At 38.4% G+C, this 23699-nt stretch overlaps 1 protein-coding gene across 2 annotated transcripts in view; it reads left to right on the top strand.

Annotated features, from left to right (window-relative positions):
• Positions 1–23699, top strand: part of ILRUN (inflammation and lipid regulator with UBA-like and NBR1-like domains) — a 93813-nt gene that overhangs the window by 41162 nt on the left and 28952 nt on the right. The window contains exon 3 of one of the 2 annotated variants that reach the window (XM_045074728.1): positions 1888–2085. The exons of the other annotated variant lie outside the window; for it this stretch is intronic. Coding sequence (XP_044930663.1) covers positions 1888–2085 — 198 coding nt within the window. The remainder of the gene's footprint in view (positions 1–1887; positions 2086–23699) is intronic. 2 annotated transcript variants of the gene reach the window in all.

The following is a 23699-nucleotide window of genomic DNA, read 5'->3' as shown; positions in this document are numbered from 1 at the left end:
TCCAATTTTTTCTCCAACAAGCTCTCCAGGCACCACATGAATAAAGTGTCTGGCGTACTAAAACATTAGATCAGTACCCTAGCTGCATAACTTGTTAATCACTTAATGTTTACCAACTAACTTGATCTCCAGGGAGCACAGAAGCACTCCCTCTTTGCATAGCTGAGAGCTCTGACTGCCTCAGCTGCTTGTGCTTGTCTGCTCAGGACGGCCAAGTATTTCCCGCACCCAGACAGTCTTGGTTTTCCTTACTTTCTTAGAAGTTCAAAAATAGACACATTCTTGGGTTTTCATACAAACACATGTTGTCTTGTTATGGGTGTTGTGCATCTGTGTGTGTGCATTTGAAAGAATAATTGTGAATTCACCCCTAACACAGCCGTTGAATTTTCCTCCTGGATCTAGGTCTTTAAAGAGACTGACATTTTCCAAGGTCCTCCATGCCAGCTGCTACTATTCTTGACCTCAGACAAATATGCTTTCGCCAAGACCATAGGCCCCAGAAATGCGAAACAATTTGCATGTCTGGCCAGGGTATCATCCACAAGCTTTCCACCAGCAGCAGTTGCCCTTTATGGTGTTAACTTAAGAGGGCACTTTGCTGGCAGGTGTGTTTTTAAGTGGGTCTGACAAAACACTGCCAACTTCTTCCTCTGCCACCCCTTAAGGTGCAAGAGCCACAGAGTGTGCCGCTCATTACGGGGCTGAGAGCTCAGCCATGTAGCTGTAGCTGCCTTTCTCTCTGGTTCGCTTTTCACTGGGTATATCAAAACCAGTCTGGCACTTTGAGAACAAGGAACCAAGGCATCCTAGAATACTCTCAGGAGACACATTTCAAGTGTGCTTTGTCCTTAGATTCCTGCCATGTCTGCCTTTTCACGGTGATTTATTTTTATAATGGATGTATATATATATACCCCCAAAAGATACAGAGGTTTCTGTCTACAGTAAAAATAAATATATTGAAGAGACTTCACTGGAAAGATAACCTTTAGTCTCTCTGTGGTGCTGTGACTTGTCAGAACAAGCCAATATATGGATTGCTCATTTTGAATTAGTTTGCATGGAAACAGGTACACAGAAGGAGGGATCCAAATAAGATCTTTATCACTCCCAAAGGAGGAAAGACATTCCTGCCAGTGCCTTGTCCCTGTATTGCCTGTCCTTTGTACCCATACTTCTGGCTGGTATCATCACCTCTGAGATCACAGTTCAGTGTGTTTTTACTAGGGGAGTTTATCCCATTACTGTTTGAACCTGAAAAGGAAACTTTCATTTGACTCCTCTGTCTTATATATGCAGAATCTCTTGCACCTTGGTCTTTTCATAGTTAAGGACTCCAGAAGGAAAAGTCGTACATCAGGGGAAATATTTTAAAATGAAAGAAATATAGAAATTATCCCTCACATGTTTCATCCACTTGCCTTGATAGAAAAACTGGGGATAATCAGATGTATTTTTACTTAGAATGTGAGCTTAAAAAGTTCTCGTGAAAATAGGCATGTGTTACCGCCTAGTGAAGAAAGCAGGCCTCCAAAGATGTGGGTCTGTGCTTCATTTCCATGGCTCTTCGTGAACATCATTCTCAGATTCCATGGATTCAGTGTAATGTGTGACCTCGCCTGGGGTGCCCTGAAACGCATCTTCTTGAGGAACTGCCTTGCTTTGGTCATATGTGCCTTATCTTAGGGATAGACTGTTGGTCAGAGGTTGTTAACTCTGATAATTCCTTCTGGCCAGTCTTGTGACATTATGTAGCTCAAGGATATGTGGCTATGTTCACGTATGTGCAAAAGAGAGAGAGCCCTCTTCTACAGTTTTGTAATGAACTGCACCCATCCTAGGACCACTAATTGCCTAACATTTTTTTCTTTTGCTTGAACTCAGGGGCAGAGGCCTGGCCTCCAGGGGTTTGTCTTAAATATGTCGGGGGAGACCAATTTGGACATGTGAACATGGTGATGGTGAGATCGCTAGAGCCCCAAGAGATTGCAGATGTCAGCGTCCAGATGTGCAGCCCCAGCAGAGCAGGAATGTATCAGGGACAGTGGCGGATGTGCACTGCTACAGGACTCTACTATGGAGGTGAGTATGTCCTTGTGCAGCCCAGGGTGAAGGAATTAAGGTAACGTCTTACAGCATTCCCAGCATTGCTCACAGAGCCTGTCAAATGATATAAAAAGGCGTGGCCTCTTTCATCTGTCACCCCGTGCAGGTAAATGACTTGAATTTAATGACCGCCTAATTGGGTCAGTCTAGTGTTCTCCCTTTTACACTGGCACTTTAGTTAAAATTTAGTGAAGTGCGTGAGAGATCTATATCATGCATCTCTAAATAGCAATTTAGTAGCTCTGCTCTTTTTATTATACAATCTAGTAGGTGCTGTAAGAATACTGAAGGCAGTCCTGTTCTCAGAGTCTCTAGATAGAAGTCCTCTAAAAAAAGATAATGCTCAAAGTGTGCGTCCTTCTCCCAAGCAGAGCGCCCGTCAGCACCTGTCTCTTCTTTGTTGCCATACTCACTGAGCAGAGTGAGCTGCACTGCCTCTTCTTTCCTTTTCTTCGTTTGTGCTTCAACCCTGTCTATTCTTTACCCACTCCAGAGAAATGAAAATCAGAGACTACCCAGTTTCCAAATCCAGCAGCCACTTAGTCTTTGTGTTAATTGACCCTCTGTCATTTGACACCACACTCCAAATATTTTCTGAACTGTGTACCTTCCTAGACCCACCGGATAACTGTCTTGTTTCCTCCTCCTCTGATTGATCTTTCTCTGTCTCTGTCTAGTCTCCTATTTGCCCTGGGATTGTTAGATTCTGAGCTGGGTCCTGTTCATGGTCAGTGACCTCATCCATCCACATGGGTTCAGTGGCTCTCGCCACTACAGAACATAGCAATGTTCAAATTCATATCTCTGGTTGCAGACTCTCTTTGGAGCCCCAAGCTTGTGTTTTAACTGCTTATGGGCAGAACACTTGGGTATCTTGTAGATTTCTGAATCTTAATGTCTCCCAGGCAAAACTTAACATTCTTCTCATCAGCCCCCCATTGAGGTGATCAGGCAGGAACCTTGGAGTCATCTTTTGTTCAGTCTCAAAACTATTCTTCATCACAAACCAGTTCCTGTTGATTCCACTGTATCCCATGTCCTGGTAATCCAAAGAAGAATAAATAGTAAATAGTTCCTGTCTTCTGGGAACCCTTAACTGGACTCAGGGCCAATGGGGACTTTGGCATGATTTCAGGGGGTTCTGGAATTAATGTTCTTCTATATGTTCCACGCATATAGTGGAACTTTATGGTGGAAACTTTACATATTTTTATAGCCTTGGAAAATTTTAATGTTAGAAAGGGTGTCTCATAGTGCTTATATGACATTATTCTTTGCCTAAAACCTTCATGCCTACTGTACTGAAGCCCAGTTCCTTGGCGTGGGGCTTAAAGCTCCTCACGATCTGGCCTCGTTTTCACTTTCATCGTCAGTCTCCTCTTTACTCCCCCACAGCCAGTCCCCAAAGACACCACATGCTTTCACTTCACCATGCCCTTGCTTGTGTTGTTCCTATTGCCAGAAATATCTTTTCTCTTCTTTCCAGTAAACTCCTGCTCATCCTCAGGGCCCTGATAAAATCACCATTCCTCCCTTCCCTTTCCCTCCTTGCTTACTCTCCTCATGACCCCATGGAAATTTGTCCCTCCTTTTTTCATTAATGTTGTACACGGGCTTGTTATTATACTTCACACGTTGTATTTTAGGTGTTTACTTACTTTTCTCTCCTACTAGACTGTGAACTATATGTTGAATGACAAACGACTGTGCAATTGTGTATCAGAATGTAGAATTTGTCCCTTCCCTTCCGGACTCTCTTTTCAAGCCACTTTTTTTTTTCTTTTTAACATATAATGTATTATTTGTTTCAGGAGTACAGGTCTGTGATTCATCAGTCTTATATCATACCCAGTGCTCATTATAACACATACCCTCTGCAATGTCTGTCACCTGGCTACCCTACCCCTCACCTGTCTCCCCGCCAGCAACCCTCAGTTTCTTTTGTAAGATTAAGAGTCTTTTATGGTTTGTCTCCTTTTCTGGTTTCATCTTTTCATTTTTTCTTCTCTTCCCCTATGATCCTCCACCTTATTTCTTAAATTCCACATGTCAGTGAGATCATATGATAATTATCTTTCTTTATTGACTTATTTCACTTAGCACAAACCCTCTGGTTCCAACCACGTCATTGCAAATGGCAGTATTTCATCCTTTCTGATGGCTGAGGAATATTCCATTGTCTATATATACCACATTTTACCCATTCATCAGTTGATGGATAGTTTGGCTATTGTGGACATTGTTGCTGTAAACATTGGGGTGCAGGTGCCTCTTTGGATTACTATATTTGTATCATTGGGGTATATACCCAATAGTGCAATTGCTGGGTCATAGGGTAGCTCTATTTTCAACTTTTTGAGGAACCTCCCCACTGTTTTCCAGAACAGGCCACTCCTTCTAATAACCTTTGTACCTGCACAGTTGGAAGTACAGTTGACCCTTGAATAACACGGGGGAGTGCTGATACCCCTGCACAGTTGAAAACTTTGACTCCCCAAAAACTTTACTAATAGCCTTGTTGAACAGAAATCTTAACCAATAACATTAACAGTTAATACGTATTTTGTAGTTATATGTAATATATATTGTGTTCTTAAAGTACCTAGAAAAAAAAATTCAGAAAATTGAGAGCAAAAATACATTTACAGTACTTTCTTGTTTTTATCAAAAAAGAAAAAAAAAAAAAATCTACATATAAGTGGGCCTATGAGGTTCAAACTCACATTGTTCAAGAGTCAACCAGTTTCTACCACTGCTGAGCTCCCATTGCATTTTCTTCTTCTCCTCCCCCACCATTGCATTTTCTCTGCACCTCTTACTCCCTTGCCTCTCTTTGGCACTTTACCTCTTTCTCCCCAGTTATTTGATGAATGTCCCAAATACCTTTAAAACTTAAGGTGATACATGTCTTATTTTTCTATGTAACTTCAAAAAGCTGAGCCCAAAGCAGAGTGGAGATTTTTTTAAAAGAATGCCAGTGTTTTTAAGGGAGGAGCATGACCACATATGTAACTTAAAAAAAAAAAAAATCTCTTTGATGCAAAAATAATTGCTTCTTACTGTTCTCTAGTGTTTGAGATCTCTGGTCATGTGTGTATGTGTATGATTCAGTGTTAAGATAAAAATAATTATCACCGTGTTGGCCATTAAAATTTATATTTGTAACATTCCCTCCAATTCTAGAAGTAGTTGGGGTATAAAATATACTAGTTTTGGAGGCAATAAAGAATTTAAAGCCTTTCTTGGTCATATAATCTGTGAGTTGTTTCTCAGGATTTTGTGAAATCTAATACTTTCAAGAGATCTTAATAATAGATCTGGCTCCATGATTTTCAAAACATTTTTAAAAAATCAATAGAACCCTTTCCTTTATAAGAGCATATATGAATGCCCCCTCAAATAAAAGGAAAACCTAAAAATGAAACTGGTTTTGTTGAATTGGGAGCCTTCTTAACCCTTGTTGCCTGTTCAGATGACCTCTTGTTCTGTGTGGTATAGAGTTTGCAAACAGTTCATCTTCTCTGGTAAAGAATTTAATTTCATTGTACAAATTACTATTTCATTGAATCCAGATTACTCTTGGTTATAACACATCCTTATAGCAGAGATGGTAAATTTCTGGCAGAATGTGAGTGTAGTATACATAAAGCCACAACTGTTAACATGTAAAAGAAAATAAACTGCCTTGTTAACTGTGATTGGCTCTTCTCAGTTTTTCTATGAAGTCTCACCTTGCAGGCTCATAAAGTGTGGCGTAGTGGGAAGAGTTTGGAAAGTCAGCTTAGGTTGCCTGGGCATAAACTTGGACAAGTTAGGTAACTACTGTGTCTCATCTTTCTGTCTTAACAACAAAGCTTGTTTGTTTTGTTTTTGGTGGGTGGTCTCCTTTACAGTCTTTAGATGGTCTTCTCTGGAAAGTATCATTTTCTTTATTTTTATAAAAACACTTATGTTTCAGTTCATTTCTCTTCCTCAAAAGGAATTTTTGCTATATTTAATAATTTATAAAGTGGGTCCCCTCCCCCCATTTAAAATGGATTGTGCTCTCTCAGTCTCTCTTGAGAGGTGCTCTTGGCGTCTTGTGTGGACAGTTCTTCATTATGTGGGGCATGTGTATGCGACCCTTGGCCCTCTCTCACTAAATACTTTAGCTTCATATATTCATTTTTCCTGGCAACCCTCCTCTTGAATCACACATGTTTCTTTTTTCTTTTTTCTTTTTTTTAAAGATGTTGTTTATTTATTTGGACAGAGATCACAAGTAGGCAGAGAGGCAGGCAGAGAGAGGGGGAAGCAGGCTCCCAGCTGAGCAGAGAACCCGATGCAGGGCTCGATCCCACGACCCTGGGATCATAACCTGAGCCGAAGGCAGAGACTTTAACCCACTGAGCCACCCAGGTGCCCCACCACACATGTTTCTAACCCCCTTGGTTGAATACCACTAAGTACCTGATTTCCTGGCAGATTGATTTTTCAAGTTCGAGCATTTTCTTTTATCTTCCATTTCCAGACTTCTGCTTCTTAGGTAAAAGCAACCTGTTGTCTAATGCCTGCTATATGTCAGGCACTGTATTGGGTTTTGTACATTATAGATTACCTTTTATAAAGGAAGTATTGTCTACATTTTATGGATGAGGAAACTACAGATCAGAGATAATTAATAATTTGTCTAGGGTTCATAAAGGTTGTAAATTATTTATAAATTATTATTATAAATTAAGAAAAATAGTTTTATGGCCTTTGTGATTAATTTTGCCTTCATTACTCTATGGGGTTCACATGGAAACTTTGGCTCAAGGGTGTGAATACTTGTCAGGGCTTAAGGAGGATTTAGTATATAGTTCCCAGGTCTTCTCCACATTTCCAGAGTAAGTTAGCAGTGAAGTGGGGTTAATGTTGGTGAAGCAACTCTTAGGTTGTTGAGTAAATATCAGTGTTCCTCAAGGAGTTCTTGCCTGCTGGGAGAGGTACACTTCTTAAGAACACTAAGGACACTTGACTCTTGGGAAGCAGTAAGGAGCATGAGTATCACCATTTTAGTCTTGATACCAGCAGTAACGTGCCTCCTTCCAATAATGGAGTAACCTCTTACAGAATTGCGTAGGAGAAATGTACCCCTGCACTGTGATGGTTCCTTCTAAGTCAGAGGCATTCTGGTTGTGAAGTAAGCTAAGATGAAGTGACAGTGTGATCAGCACGTGCTGAGGAAAGTTTCTCCCCTTGAAGTAGCACTTGTTAGTTTGTTAGTAGTTCACAATGGTCACTGGGGTCATTGCACTTGTACATTAAATACTTACACATTGTCCATTTAGTTTCTCAGAGATTAGAAGTGGAATTTTTCTTTTTCTTTTTTTTTTTTTTTTTTAGATTTTATTTATTTATTTGTAAGAGAGAGAGAGTGAGAGCGAGCACAGGCAGACAGAGTGGAAGGCAGAGTCAGAGGGAGAAGCAGGCTCCCTGCGGAGCAAGGAGCCCGATGTGGGACTCGATCCCAGGACGCTGGGATCATGACCTGAGCCGAAGGCAGCTGCTTAACCAACTGAGCCACCCAGGCATCCCAGAAGTGGAATTTTTCTTATAGATTTTTTAAAGATTTATTTTAGAGAGAGAGGGCAGGTGCGTGGGGGGGAGGCAGAGAGAGAGAGAGAGACAGAGAGAGAATCTCAAGCAGACTCCCCACTAAGCAGGGAGCCCGAGATGGGGACTTGATCTCACTTCCCTGAGATCACAACTGGAGCCAAAACCAGGAGTTGGATGCTTAACTGACTGTGTCACCTAGGCATCCCTGGAACTTTCCTGATTAAAGCTCCTAAACCATAATATGTCCCACATGTTAGAAAACTTACTGGGTGCGCTCTATAAACCACACTCTTTATTTCCTAAAACTTTTTTAAGTTCTTCTTCCACCTCCTCCAGTTACGAGTGTCCTTCTTAGCCAGGTGATGCTGGACTATCCCTCCTCATCCTTCTGTATTTTAACTGGTCAGTGTTGTAAAAGCAGCTCTGGTTTCACATAGACTTCCTCTAAATTCCACTCTGTCTTCCATTTAGGTGCTGTTTTACTCGGCACTTCTGCCCTTTCTCTTTTCCTCTTGCCTATTGAACCAACCTTTTTTGCTTTTTTTTTTTTTTAATTGAAGAATAAATAACATACTGTTGTTTTAGTTTGAGGTGTACAACATAGTAATTTGATATTTATATACGGTATGAAATGGTTAGCACAGTGAGTCTGGTTGCCATCTGTCACCATACAAAGTTGCTGCAACATTATTGATCATGTTCTGTATGTTGTACGTAACATCCCTCTGTGTTATTTATTACTGGAAGATTCTACCTCTTAACCCCTTTGCCTGTCTTGTCCATCCCTCCACTACCCTCCCCTTTGGCACCCATGAGTTCTTTGTATCTGTGAGTCTGTTCTGTTTTCTTTGTTAAATTGTTTCATTTTTAGATTCCACATATAAATGAAATTATATGGTACTTGTCTTTGGCTTATTTCACTTAGCATGGTACCCTCTAGGTCCATCCACACTATTGCAGATGGCAAGATTTCATTCTTTTTTTTTTTTTTTTTTTTTTGGTATGGCTGAGAAATAGTGTGTGTGTGTATGTGTGTGTGTACACACATACACCACATCTTCTTTACCCATTCTTCTGTTGATCAACTTGGCCGTTATAAATAATGCTACAGTGAACATAGGGGTGTTTATGTCTTTCCAAATTAATTTTTCTTTTGGATGAATACCTCCTAGATGGTATGGGAGTTCTAGTTTTAATTTTGTGAAGCACCTTCATATTGTTTTCCTTAGTGGCTGCACCAATTTACATTCCCAGCAGTGTATAATGGTTCCCTTTTCTCCTCATCCTCATCAAAACTTGGTATTTCTTGGGGTACCTGGCTGGCTCAGTCAGTAGAGCATGTGACTGTTCCTCTTGGGGTCATGACTTTGAGCCCCATATTGGGCATGGAGCCTATTTAGAAAACAAACAGAAACACCTTGATATTTCTTGTCTTTTTGATACTGGCCATTGTGACAGGTGTGTGATGGTATTACATTGTGGTTTGGATTTGGATTTTCCTGATGATTGATGATACTGAGCATCTTTTCATGCATCTCCTGGCCATCTGGATGTCATCTTTGGAAAAATGTCTATTTAGTTGACCTTATATTAGAACTTCTCTCTTTAAATGTTAGACTCAAAGTTTGCTTCATTTGCTTCTAGAAGATCCTCAATAAGGCAGTCTGTGTTTCAATTCCGGTCTGTAGAATTCTGTAATATCAGAAATAAGAGTAGCCCTTGAGAACAACAGATTTCTTTTTTGATGAAGAAATGCTAGCCTAAGCTGATTGTGACTTGTGTGGGAAATGTTTTTATTTTTATTATTATTTTTTAAAATATTTTATTTTATTTTAAAGATTTTATTTATTTATTTGACAAACAGAGATCACAAGTAGGTGGGGGGGATGGGGAGGAGAAGCAGGCTCCCCATGGAGCAGAGAGCCCGATGTGGGGCTCGATTTCAGGACCCTGGGATCGTGACCTGAGCCGAAGACAGAGGCTTTAACCCACTGAGCCACCCAGGTGCCCCGAAATGTTTTTATTTTTAGAAGGACATTTCAAATGTAAATGAATTTGAAATCCTTAAATATCTTTATGTTGTAAGGTTTTATATCAAGTCTATAAGGTGATGTGCTATTTTAGCTTGAGAGAAGGAAAACCTGCTCTTGGTAGTAGTGCTACCAGATGGTGGTAATTATTTGGTGGTTGTGTCTAGGTAGTTTCACATGAGTCAAAGGCAATGTGAAATGGCTGTACTAGATTAACCCTCTAAAATGCACGTATGTGTGTCATGAACCTGTTCACAGCATAGAAAATCAAGAAATCAGATGAAACAGTGATAAGTATGTAAAAGGTAGTAAATAAAATACTTGCATGTCCGAGTATGAATCATCAGATGTTGTAACTGATTTGAAATCCAACTTTGAGTAGTTTTAATGTGTGTTGTTAGTGCTAGCAGTTTGCTTCATAATTAGTTTTATTATTTGATAGAAGGGAAAGTATAATTTGAAAGCAGCATCTTTTTTTTCTGTGGTAGCAAAAACCCTTTTGTTAACAGAAACTTCTTTAATCTGGAATGTTAGATTTCAAGGATTCAAAATTTAGAGGTCGCTCCTTAAAAATACTTTTAACCAAATATAATTCTTCTTAACATATAAATATTCTTCTTGTTTAATAGAAAAGAAATATTTCTAAAATCCCTGACAAGTTTAAAGATTAACTATTCAAACATAATTTGCTTTTAAAGAATATGTATATAGAATCCTTAACTTTTGTGCATATGCATTGGTAAGGGCTGTAGCTGGGGCTGGATCTACTTAAAAAGTGCTTAGTTACTTAGTATAGCCCCATGATAGTAAAACATAAAAACTGCATTTCTGTGATTCTTGGGTGATAGTGATTTTAATATGCATCATTGGCTTAATGATTACCTTCCTTGCAGGAAGAGAGGTAGAGCCATTCTATTAAGTGAACATATTTGGTCATATGATTCTTTTCATTTCTAAAATAATAAAAATGAGGAAAAAGAACAATGGAGGGGAATGTACATTTCCCCTTCACAAAAAAATGTGCACATGTATGCTGAATTGCTTCACCTGAGAAATTCTTAAGGTTTTATGGAATTAAACCTTAAGTTTAATGGAAGTTTTAGGAAGTGCAGTATAGTGTACAGTTTGTACTGAAGCAGGCCAGATCATATCTTTGATAAAAGTAAGGAAGCAGGAGTAATTGCTTGCCATTCAAATCATGGTGAATACCTAATTTATCAGTATGTGCTATAAACCTACTGAAAATTGTGTGTGACAGACTGATGATTAGCATCAAAAATGATTAATGTATTGGTCTCTTAAGCTTTGTCTGATATCTTAGTTTTTCAGATGCAATCCCTTAGTTACTGCCAAGAATGTGGTCATTACTTTATTTTTAGAAACCTCCCATTAGTCTTGTAGTTAAGGTGGAACTCTTTGAGGAGAATGTCTTCTTACTGAAAAGCAAATGCATTCTGTTTCTGTAATGAAGCTTTGACACTAGCCCCATAATACTCGAAGGGGTTTTTCCTTGAAATGGCAAAGATATTTATCAGTTAGAAATTAGTTCATTCTGTAATCTTTATACTTTTTTTAAAGCTCTCTTTATTTTTCTCCTTTTATCTTTAAAGAGCTTATGTTTCCCTTTCTTTATAAAGAGAATGCCAATGTTGGATGTTCGGATTTTAGAAAAGGATGCTTTGTGTACCTATTAACCTCTGGATTTCTCTTTTAGTGATCCGTGTCCTTGCAGTGACCTCTTGATTTCCTTTTTTAAAAAAGATTTATTTATTTATTTGTGAGAAAAAGATAACAAGTAGGAGGGACAGAGGGAGAGGGAGAGAGAATCCCAAGCAGACTCTGAATTGAGCTTGGAACCCAGCACAGGGCTCAGTCCCGCAACTCTGAGATCAGGGCCTGAGTCAAAATGAAGAGTTAGACACTCAACCAACTGTGTACCCAGGCGCCCATTTCTTGACTTCTAAGAGTTTTGCTTGTACTTGGTTTTGAGACCAATTGAATTCTAAAGCGATTTAGGGTGTGGCTTAGTAACCACTTCAAAGTCATTCTTCCTTTTTAGTTTTAGTTTCTCTTTCTCTCTTTTTTTTAAGATTTTATTTATTTATTTGACAGAGAGAGATCACAGGTAGGCAGAGAGGCAGGCAGAGAGAGAAGGGAAGCAGGCTCCCTGCTGAGCAGAGGGCCTGATGTGGGGCTCGATCCCAGGACCCTGAGATCATGACCTGAGTCGAAGGCAGAGGCTTTAACCCACAGAGCCACCCAGGCGCCCTTTAGTTTCTCTTTTATGTTTAGAAATCAGAAGTGATTAAGAAAGCAGATCCTATTTCTGACTGAGTCTTATTTGAGGACTTTTAAAATGTTTAATAATAGGGGCATCTGAGTGGCTCAGTCGGTTGAGCATCTGCCTTCATTCAGCTCAGGTCATGGTCCCAGTGTCCCTGCTTGGCAGGCAGTCTGCTTCTCCCTTCCCCTGGTCTTGTGCTCTTGCTCTCTCTCTCTCTCTCTCTCCCCGCCCCCTCAAATAAATACAATCTTTTTTTAAATGTTTAATAGTACATTTTATGTTAGTATAGCCAAAATAGGATCATTTCAGCATTTTGGGTAATCGGTAGCTATATGTGGCCAGTAGCCTGCCTCACTGGACCATGCAGCTCTATAAGCTCTAACATGTTGTACTATTGTTTTTTCTTTTAAGAAATTGTATAGCATTGGTGGTGTTCTTTTAAGGAATTTTTCAGTGAAACCATCTGGGAGGGTTCTTTTTTGGGAATTTAAAATTACTAATTCAGTTTATTTTCATAGTTCTAGATTTGTTCAGGTTATCCGTCTTGGATGACTTTGGGTAATGTCAAGGAATTGGTCGTTTTCATTAAATTGTCAAATTTTTGCGTGTGGAGTTGTTTGTAGTACCCTTTGTTGTTTTAATGCTTTCTTTGTGGTGATAATCTTTTCTCTTTCTTTCTTTTAAAGATTTTATTTATTTATTTATTTATTTGAGAGAGAGAGAGAGAGAGAGAGAGAGCGAGCGCGCACGCGCACATGAGCGCATGCACCTGGGGGGAGGAGCAGAGGGAGAAGGACAAGCAGAGCACAGAGCCCAGTGTGGGGCTCAATCCTACAACCCTGAGATCATGACTGGAGCCAAAATCAAGGTTGGGTGCTTACCAGCTGAGCCACCTAGACATCCCTCTTCTCTTGATGTTTTATGTTTCTTTCTCCTTTTTTCTTGATAGATTTCTTAATGTTACTGTTCTTTTCAGAAAATCAGCCTTTACTTTCATTGACTTTTCTTTGTTTTCAGTTATATGGATTTCTGCTTTTAATTTTATTCATCCTGCTTGATAGAGGTTTATTTTATTCTTTTTTTTTTTTTTAAGATTTTATGTATTTATTTGACAGAACAAGATAGCACAAGCAGGGGAAGCAGCAAAGGGAGAGGGAGAAGCAGGCAGCCCCCTCAGCAGGGAGCCTAATGTGAATGGGGGGTCAGTTCCAGGACCCTGGGATCATGACCTGAGCCAAAGACAGATGCTAAACCAACTGAGCCACCCAGGTTTATTTTCTTTTTCCAAGTTTCTTAAGATGGAAGTTAATGTTGACCTGAGACCTTTCTTTTATAACGTAGATGTTTAGTACTATTTTCTTAGCCTGTTTGGGCTGCTATAACAAAATGTTTTGGATTAGATGGGTGGTAAACAACAGCAGTTCATTTCCCACAGTTCTAGAGTCTGGGAAATCTAAGATCAGGACTCCAACAGATTTGACATCTGGTGAGGGGCTGTTTCCTAGATTACAGAAGGCTGTCTTCTATGTTCTCACCGGGCAGAAAGGGTAAGGGAGCTCGCTGGGTGGTTTTGTTTTTTGTTTTTATTATAGGGGCAGTAATCCCATTCTTGAGGGCTCTACTCTCATAACCTAATTATCTCCTTGGGACTCCACCTCCAAATACAATCACACTGGAGATTCGGTCTCTGTTGTAAGAATTTGGGGGTGCAGGCACAGAAGCACTTATTTTATAGCAACTGTAAATTTCCCTCTAAGTGCTACTTTTAGCTACATAGCCCAGATTTTGAAATATTGTATTTTTATTTTTACTCAGTTGAAAATATTTTCTAATTTCCCTTGAGATTCCCTGTTTGAGTCATGGGTTATATAGAAGCACGTTTTTAAATTTCCGAATGGCAGTTTTTCTGTTATCTTGTTTAATCATTTCCAGTTTCATTCCATTATGGTCAGGGAGCTCAAGTTTATATGATTTCGGTTATTTTAAATTTAAAATGTTTTTGACCCAGGAGATACAGTCTGTCTTGTTGGTGAATATTTCATGCGTACTTTAAAAGAGTGTTAATTTGTTGTTGTGAGTGGTGTGTTATATAAATGTCCATTAGATCCAGTTGGTTGAGGACAGTGAATTTCTCTGTCTTTATTATTTGCTTCTTTGTTTGGTCTAATAGTGTTCTGTTACTGAAAAAGAGGTGTTGACATCAACTACAGCTTTCGATTTGCGTTTTTTTTTTTTTTTTTTTTTTTTTTTTTTTCAGTTCTATCAGGGGTTGGTCCATACATTTTGAAACTCAGTTGTTAGGTGCGTACACATTTAAAATTATGTCTCCTAAGTGAATGACCCATTTATTATTGTGTAATGTCCCCCTTTCCTTGGTAATTCTCTTCGCTCTGAAGTCTACTTTGTATGATATTAATATAGCCATTCTAGCTCTCTTTGATTGTTGTTTGCATGATATATTCTTTTCCAGCCTTTTACTTTCAACCTACCTGTATCTTATATATGACAGTTTCTTAGAGACAGCATATAATTGGGTCATTTTTTTTCTCCAGTCTGATAATCTCTGTCTTCTAATTGGTATGTTTAGACTACTCACATTTAGTGTAATTACTGATATATTTAAATTTAGTTCAACCATTTTATTTGTATTCTTTTTGTTCTCTTATTTGAGGAACTTTTAAGTCTATTATGTTAGTAAACTTATTAGTTATTTGCAGTTAAATTCTTTTAAAAGTGTATTTTTTCTGGGGCACCTGGATGACTCAGTCAATTAAATGTATACCTTCAGCTCAGGTCATGATCCCTGGGTCCTGGGATCGAGTCCCGCCTTGGGGTCCCAGCTAAGCAGAGAGTCTGCTTCTCCTCTTTCTTCCTCTGCTGTTCTCCCAGCTTATATACTCTCTCTCTCTCTCTCTCAAATAAATAAGTAAATAAAACCTAAAAAAGAAGTATATATTTTTCTGACAATAACAGAAATATAGAACTTAGAGAATACAAAAAATACAAAGAACAAAAAACATTTACTTTTCTATATTGATACAAACACTGTTAATGTATATCCAGTATTAAAAACAAAAAAAAGTTTTTTTAGTTTGACATTGTGCTGCATATAGTTGTGTAAACTATTGTTTTTCCTACTCAGTAACATTTTAGTATCTTCCCCATTATTAAATACTTTCAAAAACAAAATTTTTAGTAGTTGAATACCATTTCATTGGATTACTGTTAATGGAAATATTGTAGATAGTTCTTTTTCTTTCTTTCTTTCTTTTTTTTTTTTTTTTAAGAGTGGGAGAGAGAGATAGGCAGGGAGTAGGAGAGGGAGAGGTAGAGAGAGAGAATCTTAAGTAGGCTCCATACCCAGCTGAGAGCCCTACATAGGGCTTGATCTTATAACCCAGAAGTCATGACCAGAGCCAAAAACAGTACCCAGTAAACAGTCACTCACTATTGTCATAGCCTCTGGAAACCAATAATGTGCTTTCTATCTCTGTGGGTCGTTAATTCTTTTTGCTGAGGTGGGGCAAAGTGTATAAATAGTGACCAAATAATAAATGTATTAGATAACCATCTGAGAAATAGAATCTGGACTGCTTGCTAAGAATGAATAAACTATTCTTATTTGGCTCATTTATAGTTAAATTCATGAATTTTTTTTAGTAAAATAGGGCAAGAGAGTAGTAGCATGAGCTCTGAAGTCATATCATCTGAGTTTGACTTCTAGTTAATAGTAATTAGCAATGTGATCTTTAGGAAATTATTTTATCTTTCAGTGACTTGGTTTTTTTAATCTATAAAATAAGGAAAACAGTACCTACTTCATAGCATTTTGAGGGAATTAAAGGAGTTAATGCATATAAAAGTTTATAGAACAGCATCTGGCATGATAAGTCCTGATTAAGTGTTAGATGTTATTATTACTTTAGCTTTTTTTCTTTTTATTAAAACATCTGACTATATTGTGAAATCATGTACAGTAATTACTCTTCAACTGTTAACTTGTTTTTTATTAACTTCTTAGTAAAGGTTCCTTAAGGCTTTTGTCACCTCAGACATCCTAGTGTCTGGTGTTTTTTGTTTGTGTGTTTGTTTGTTTGTTTGTTTGTTTTTTGGAGTTCTAGTGGGATCTTGGTGGTGGAGTCAAAGATTCTAAAATCAGGAAGGTGTTGAACATTTGTGTAGAGTACCCAAGGTGGAAGAATAGTCAGCTTAATGTAAAGGAAGGCCTAAAATCTATACTCCCAGCTTCTACCTTAAGAAACTAGAAAAAGAAGAGCAAATTAAATCCAAAGTAAGTAGAAGAAGAAGAAAAATAAAAATTAGAGCAGGAATCAATGAAATTACAAACAAAATCAGTAGAGAAAATTGGCAAAACCAAAAAGTGGTTCTTTGAAAGATCAATTAAATCAGTAAGCCTCTGGGGTGCCTGGGCGGCTTAGCTGGTTAAACATCTGCCTTTAGCTCAGGTCATGATCCCAGGGTCCTGGAATCAAGCTCTGTGTTGGGCTCCCTGCTCCAGAGGGAGCCTCTTTCTTCCTCTCCCACTTTCCCTGCTTGTGCTGTCCCTCTGTCAAATAAGTAAAATCTTTTTTTAAAAAATTAATAAGCCTCTAGATTGGCTTATTAAGAAAAAAAAGGAGACACAAATTACTAAACTAAGAAATGAAAGAAGGAACATTACTACAGATCCCATGGACTTTAAAAGGATAATAAAGGCATATTATGAGCAACTCTGTGCCTAGTTGTAATGGACCAGTTCCTCAAAGGATACAATCTGCCAAAGCTTAACACAAGAAGAAATAGAAAGCATGAATATGCTTTTATCTATTAAACAAATTGAATCAACAATAACCTTACAAAACAGAAAACACCAGGCTCAGATGAGTTTACTGGGAATTCTGCCAAACACTTAAGAAAGAAATTATATTACTTTTCTGGAATCTCTTCCATAAGATAGAAACAGAATTCCTAACTCATTCTGTAAGACCAACATTATGCTAATACTCAAAGCAGAGGTATTACAAGAAAACACAGACTGTTATCTTTCAAGAACATAGATGCTGATATTCTTTTCTCTTTTTTTTAAGATTTTATTTATTTATTTGACAGAAAGAGAGAGCAGGAGCAGGGGGAGGGGCAGAGAGAGAGGCAGACTGCATGCTGAGCCGGGAGCCCGACCCGGGACTCAATCCCAGGACCCTGAGGTCATGACCTGAGCAGAAGCAAGATGCTTAACCAACTGAGCCACCCAGGTGCCCCTAAATGCTAATATTTTTAACAAAATAGCAGCAAACCCAATCCAATAATATATAATAATAAGTATACATACTATGATAAGAGGAATTTATATCACATACACAAGACTGATTCACCATTAAAAAATCAATTAATGTAATCCATCACCTCAATAGGGTAAGAAGAAAAATGACCTGTTCTTATCAATAGATGCAGGAAAACCATTTGTCAAAATCCAGCACCCATTCATGGTTAAACTACTGGAAAGCTACAGAGAGGAATTTGCTCTACTTGATAAAGAATATCTATAAAAACCCTTCAGCTAGCATCATAATGGTGAGAAATTAGAAACTTTCCCTCTAAAATCAGAAATAAGGCAAGGAAAAGTCCACTGCTTTTCAGCATCATACTGGAAGTTCTAACTAATGTGATAAAACAATTAAAAGAAAGAAGGTATGTAGGTTAGTAAAGAAGAACTAAAACTGTGCTTTTTGCAGATGACATGATTATATAGAGAATCTGAAAAAATGGCAAAAACTCCTGGAACTAATAAGCAGTTATAACAAGGTTGCAAGACACAAAGTTAATATGTAAAAGTCAACCACTTTCCGGCCTACTAGCAGTGAACAACTTGAATTTGAAATTAAAGGCATATTACTGTTTATGTTAGGATCCTCCCCAAAATTAAATACCTAAGTATAAATCTATCACAATATGAACAAGATTTACATGAGGAGGAGAACACAGCTCTGATGAAAGAAATCAAAGAATTAAGTAAGTAGAGAGATAGGAAGACAATACTTTCAAGATGCTATTTCTTCCCAGCTTCATCTATAGCTTCAGCACATCCCCAGTCAAAATTCCAGCAAGCTTTTGTGTGGATATCAACTGATTGATTCTAAATTTTTTTTTTTTTAGATTTTATTTATTTACTTGACAGAGAGAAATCACAAGTAGACGGAGAGGCAGGCAGAGAGAGAGAAAGGGAAGCAGGCTCCCCGCTGAGCAGAGAGCCGGACGCGGGCCTCGATCCCAGGACCCCGAGACCACGACCTGAGCCGAAGGCAGCGGCCCAACCCAAAAGACCCAGAGTAGCCAACTCATATTGGAGAGAGAAGTGGAGAAATTACATTCCCTGACTTCAGGACTTACTATACAAAGCTATATGGATCAAGACCATTTGGTATTGGTGAAAGAATAAAGAAATAGATCAGTAGAACAAAATAGAAAGTCCAGAAGTGGATACAAGTATAGTCAGCTGATCTTTGTTAAAGAAGCAGAGACAATGGAGAAAAGATAGTCTTTTCAACAAATGGTGCTGGGTCAACTAAGTATCTACATGCAAAGAAATGAATCTAGACACAGACCTTATATTCTTCCCCAAAATTAACTCAAAATCGGATCATAAACTTAAATGTAGACATCATACGAAAGAAGATATACAGATAGCAAATAAGCATATGAAAAGATTTTCATTATCATGTCATTAGAGAATTGCAAATTAAATTAAAGCAAGTTACTACTATGCACCTGTTAGATGCCCCAAGTCCTGAATATTGACAGCACCAAGTGCTGGCAAGGATGTGGAGCCACAGGAACTCTCCTTTATTGTGGGCGTGAATGTAAGATGGTACATTCACTTTGGAAGACAGTTTGGGAGTTTCTTATAAAACTAAAATACTTGTGGGGCGCCTGGGTGGCTCAGTGGGTTAAGCCTCTGCCTTTGGCTCAGGTCATGGTCTCAGGGTCCTGGGATCGAGCCCCGCATCGGGCTCTCTGCTCAGCAGGGAGCCTGCTTCCCTTCATCTCTCTCTTTGCCTGCCTCTCTGCTTACTTGTGATCTCTGTCTGTCAAATAAATAAATAAAATCTTAAAAAAAAAACAAAACAACACTTGCTGTGTTTATAGCTTTTTTAAAAAATATTTTATTTATTTGACAGAGGTAGAGATCACAAGTAGGCAAAGAGGTAGGCAGAGAGAGAGGAGAGGGAAGCAGGCTCCCTGCTGAGCAGAGAGCCCAGTTTGGGGCTCAATCCCAGGACCCTGGAATCATGACCTGAGCTTAAGGCAGAGGCTTTAACCCACAGAGCCACCCAGGTACCCCATTTATAACTTATTTGTAATTGCAAACACTTGGAAGCAACCAAGATGTCTATCAGTAGGTACATGGATAAATAAACTGAGGTACATCCAGGCAGTGGAATACTTCCTGCACTAAAAAGAAGTGAGCTTTCAGTCCATGAAAAGGCATGAAGAAACATGAAATGCCTATGTCTAAGTAAAAGAAGCCGATTTAAAAAGGCTGCATCCTGGGGCACCTGGGTGGCTCAGTGGGTTAGGCCTCTGCCTTCAGCTTGGGTCGTGTCCTTGGTCTCGGGGTCCTTGGATCGAGCCCTGCATCAGGCTCCCTGCTCAGTGGGGAGTCTGCTTCCCTCTCCTCTCTCTCTGCCTACTTGTGATTCTGTCAAATAAATAAACAAAATCTTAAAAAAAAAAAAAAAGACTATATCCTGTATGATTCTTATATGACATTCTGGAAAAGGCAGAACTGGAGACAATAAAAAGATCAGTGGTGGCCAGGGATTGGGGGAGGGAGGGGGAAGGAATAGGTGGAACACAGGACTTTTAGGGTGGTGAAATTATTCTGTGTGATACCATAGTGGTGAATACATGTCATTATGCTTTTATCAACACTCATGGAGTGTACAGCCCCAAGATTGACCTCTAATAACTGTGGACTTGGGTCATAACGATGTGCCTGTGTGGGTTCATTGATTATAACAAAGACTTACTATACAAAGCTATATAGAAAACTTACTATATAAATACTTACTATATAAAGCTATATAAACTTTGGTGTGGGATGTCGATAGAGGGAGGAACTTGTACATACGTGGCAGAGTGTATACATGCCTCTTCTCAATTTTGCTGTGAACCTAAAAACTGCTTTACAAATAAAGTCTTGAAAAATAATAAAGTCTATTAAAAATACTTCTCAATAATAAACATTAAGAAATAACTTTCCAGGTTAAATGGTCTGGAAGGGCTTTCCCTAACCTGCAGTGTTTTAACTGAATAGATTCAGCATGGTGATAGGGGAAAGGCACATTTCCAAACTGCATTAAAGAAGCATAAAGTCTGGTTCAGTGTGACTTGTCCAGTTTGGCCTGCATGGGTCAGGGTTCTGTGTGGGAAAGAATGGGAAGTGGATTAGAGGTGATAGTACTCTGAGGAATATTTCTGGAAGAGAGATGAGTAGCAGGCCATCATGGCCCAGACTAAGGGGCCTAAGAGGGACATCTCTATTTGCTGTGTACCTCAGAGGTGAGTGAGTGGGGAGATGGACTTTCTTTTTTAGAGTTGAGAATTCCAGATTGTCTTGAGTGAGCCCTAAGATGCCACGTGTGTGGATTTTGCTATACCTACTTCAGTTTAGAGATGAGAGTACTCATTCATTTCTCCAAAGCTCTGTGCCCAGATTTGAGCCAAGAAGAGAATTTGGCCTATTAAGAGGCAGTGATGGAAATGAAGAGGAGGACAGGGTGCTCGTGTGAGTTGTGCCAGACCAAAGAAACGAAGGAGAAAGTGAAAAATGAGCAGAGGAGGAGAATGAAGAAACATTTAGGAAGTTGTGCTTTGTCACTGTCTCTGACTCTGACTTGTCAGTGACTGTGATGTCTGTAATGTAATTCTCTTTGGAGAGAACCATGAGGGGGAGGGGTTTTGTTTTGCTAGTTTTTGCACTGGCCCTGCTTGGATGGTGATGTTGACTGGCAGCGGTTTCTCTGAAGCCAGAAACAAAGCCTGTCCTCTTTTAGGAGGAGGGGGAAGGGAGATCAGAGTTAATGTAGTATATTACCAGATCTCTGGGACAGAAAAGCTTTCACCAGGAATAACCAATTACCATCAGCACTGCTGTTTTGTATGTTTTGTCTATAAATTATGTCAAAGATAAGGTTTGACTTTTTAAAAAAGACAAATGGAGCTTATGTCTTGTTGTTATGCCTTTAAATATTCAGAACATAAATAGTAACTCCATAGAAAAGTATCAGAGTCCTAAATTAAGCTTCATTTTAGAAGCATGTGTACAAAGAGGAATGGCCTTTTTTAAAAAAAGGTATTTAAGTTTGAATTAGGTAAACCAGTTGGTAGTCTAAAATTTGACTTTCTGATGAACTAAGTACTTACTTGGAAGTACTTCTGCTTAAATACTCTATTTTAAATTACCCTTTGATAAAAATACTGTAAGTGTCAAGAAGTTCCAAGTGTGTCCCAGTCAGACTGGTTGAGAAATTCAGCAGTAGTAGTGAAAGGATAGGAACACCAGCCATCTTTCTACCTATTTGCATATAAAATGGATAATATTTAAATATTAAGTCCTTTTATCCAGTGTTATACTTAAGTGCTTTTCAACATAACTGCCAAAATGATTGTTAAAATGTCAGTTTAATCTGTATATTTTTATGCCAGTTGCGTAAGTTTGGCTATTTATGTGCTATAGCTATAGTTTTAATTCCCTGCAATATTCTTAAACCTGATTGTACTTAAATTTAAATTAGTGTTTTAAGTTGCTTCATTATACTTGCAATCTATCTTAATGTTCTTCAGTTGTGCTGTAACCTACTCAGATTATGCTTTATTAATAGTCCGTAGAAGTTTAAATAATGAGGATGTTAATATTTCCATCTTTAGTGCCAGGAATAGTCTCCCTTAACTATTACCTATTTCCTGGTTGATGGAACACTAAAAAATGACCAGGGGTGGGAATGCTGCATAGTGTTTAGGATTAAAAAGAGCTGACTTTTGTTGTTTTTGATTCTGCCACATAATCTATTACTGATTGGCCTTGAACAACTAACTTAAAGTTACTGGGCTTCAGCGTATTTTTTGCTTGTTTGTTTTAGTTATGAAATAGACATAACAGAATTTACCATCTTAACCATTTTTAAGTATACAATTTAGTGGCATTAAGTACCTTCATGCTTTTATGCAACTGTCATCACCATCTGCCTCTAGTATTCTTTTTATCTTGCAAAAGTGAAACTCTGTACCCATGAAATAGTAACTTCTCATTTCTCTCTCCAGCCTTGATTGACATCACCATCCTATTTTCTGTCTCTATGAATTTGACTCTTCTAGGTACCTCATATAAGTGGTATCCTCTAGTAGACAGTATTTGTCCTTTGTGACTGGCTTATTTCACATAGCATAATATCCTGAAGATACATCCAAGTTGTAGCATGGAATCAGAATTTCCTTCCTTTTTGGGTTGAATAATACTCAATTATATGTATATACCACACTTTCAGAATGCATTCATATATCATTGGACACTTGGATTGCTTCCACCTTTTGGTATTATAAATAATTCTATGAACATGTGTATGGAAATATTTCTTTGGCGAGCCTATTTTTAGTTCTTTTGGGGATCCACCTAGAAGTGGAATTGTTGGACCATATGACACTTTAATTTTTTGAGGAACTGCCATACTGTTTTTCATAGCGGCTGTACCATTTTACCTCCCAGCAACAATAGACAAGAGTTCCAGTTTCTCCACATCCTTGCCAACACTTGTTATTTTCTTTTCTTTCTTTTTTTTAATAGTAGCAACCCTAATAGGTAGATGTGAAGTGGTATCTTACAGTTTTGATTTGCATTTCCCTAATGATTAGTATCTTGAGCATCTTTTCATGTGCTTATTGGCCATTCAGCTTGTCTGTTCAAGTTGTTTTTTAATCAGGTTTTTGTTTTTGTTTTTTAAAGATTTTATTTGTGAGAGAAATTGAGAATAAATCCACAAGTGGGTGGAGGGACAGAGGAAGAGGGAGAAACAGACTCCCCACTGAGCAGGGATGCCTGATGTGGGGCTGTATCCTGACCCAAGCCGAAGCAGACTTAGTCTAATGACTGAGCTACCCAGGCACCCCTTGGTAGGAGTTCTTTAAATATTCTGGATATTAACCCCTTATGAAATACACAGTTTTCGCATACTTTCTCTGTTCTGTGGGTTGCCTCTTCACTCTGTTAATTGTGTCCTTTGATGCACAAAAGTTTTAATTTTGATGTCGCCCAATTTATTTTTTCTTTGGTTGCCTGTGCTTTTTTGTCATATCCAGGAAATGATTTCCAAATCCAGTTTCATGAAGCTTCCTCTCTATATTTTCTTCTAAGAATTTCATAGCTTAGGCTGTGATGTTTAGGTCTTTGACCCATTTTGAGTTAATTTTTGTGTATGGTGTGAGGGTAAGTGTCCAACTTTATTATTTTGCATATGATACTCAGTTTTCTCAACACCATTTGTTAGAAAGACTGTTCTTTCTCCCTTTGAATGGCCATGCCTGTCTTGTCAGAAATCACTTGACTATATAAATGAGGGCTGGCTTCTGAACTCTCTCTTCTCTTCTGTTGGTCTGTACATCTTTTTAATAATACCACATTGATTTGATTACTGTAATGCTGT

Source organism: Mustela putorius, unplaced genomic scaffold (genome assembly GCF_011764305.1).
Source record: "Mustela putorius furo isolate JIRA1106 unplaced genomic scaffold, ASM1176430v1.1 tig00000135_pilon_pilon_pilon, whole genome shotgun sequence".
Taxonomy (NCBI): Eukaryota; Metazoa; Chordata; class Mammalia; order Carnivora; family Mustelidae; genus Mustela; species Mustela putorius.
Note: the sequence above shows the minus strand (reverse complement) of the source record. Positions and strands in the feature narration are given on the sequence as shown.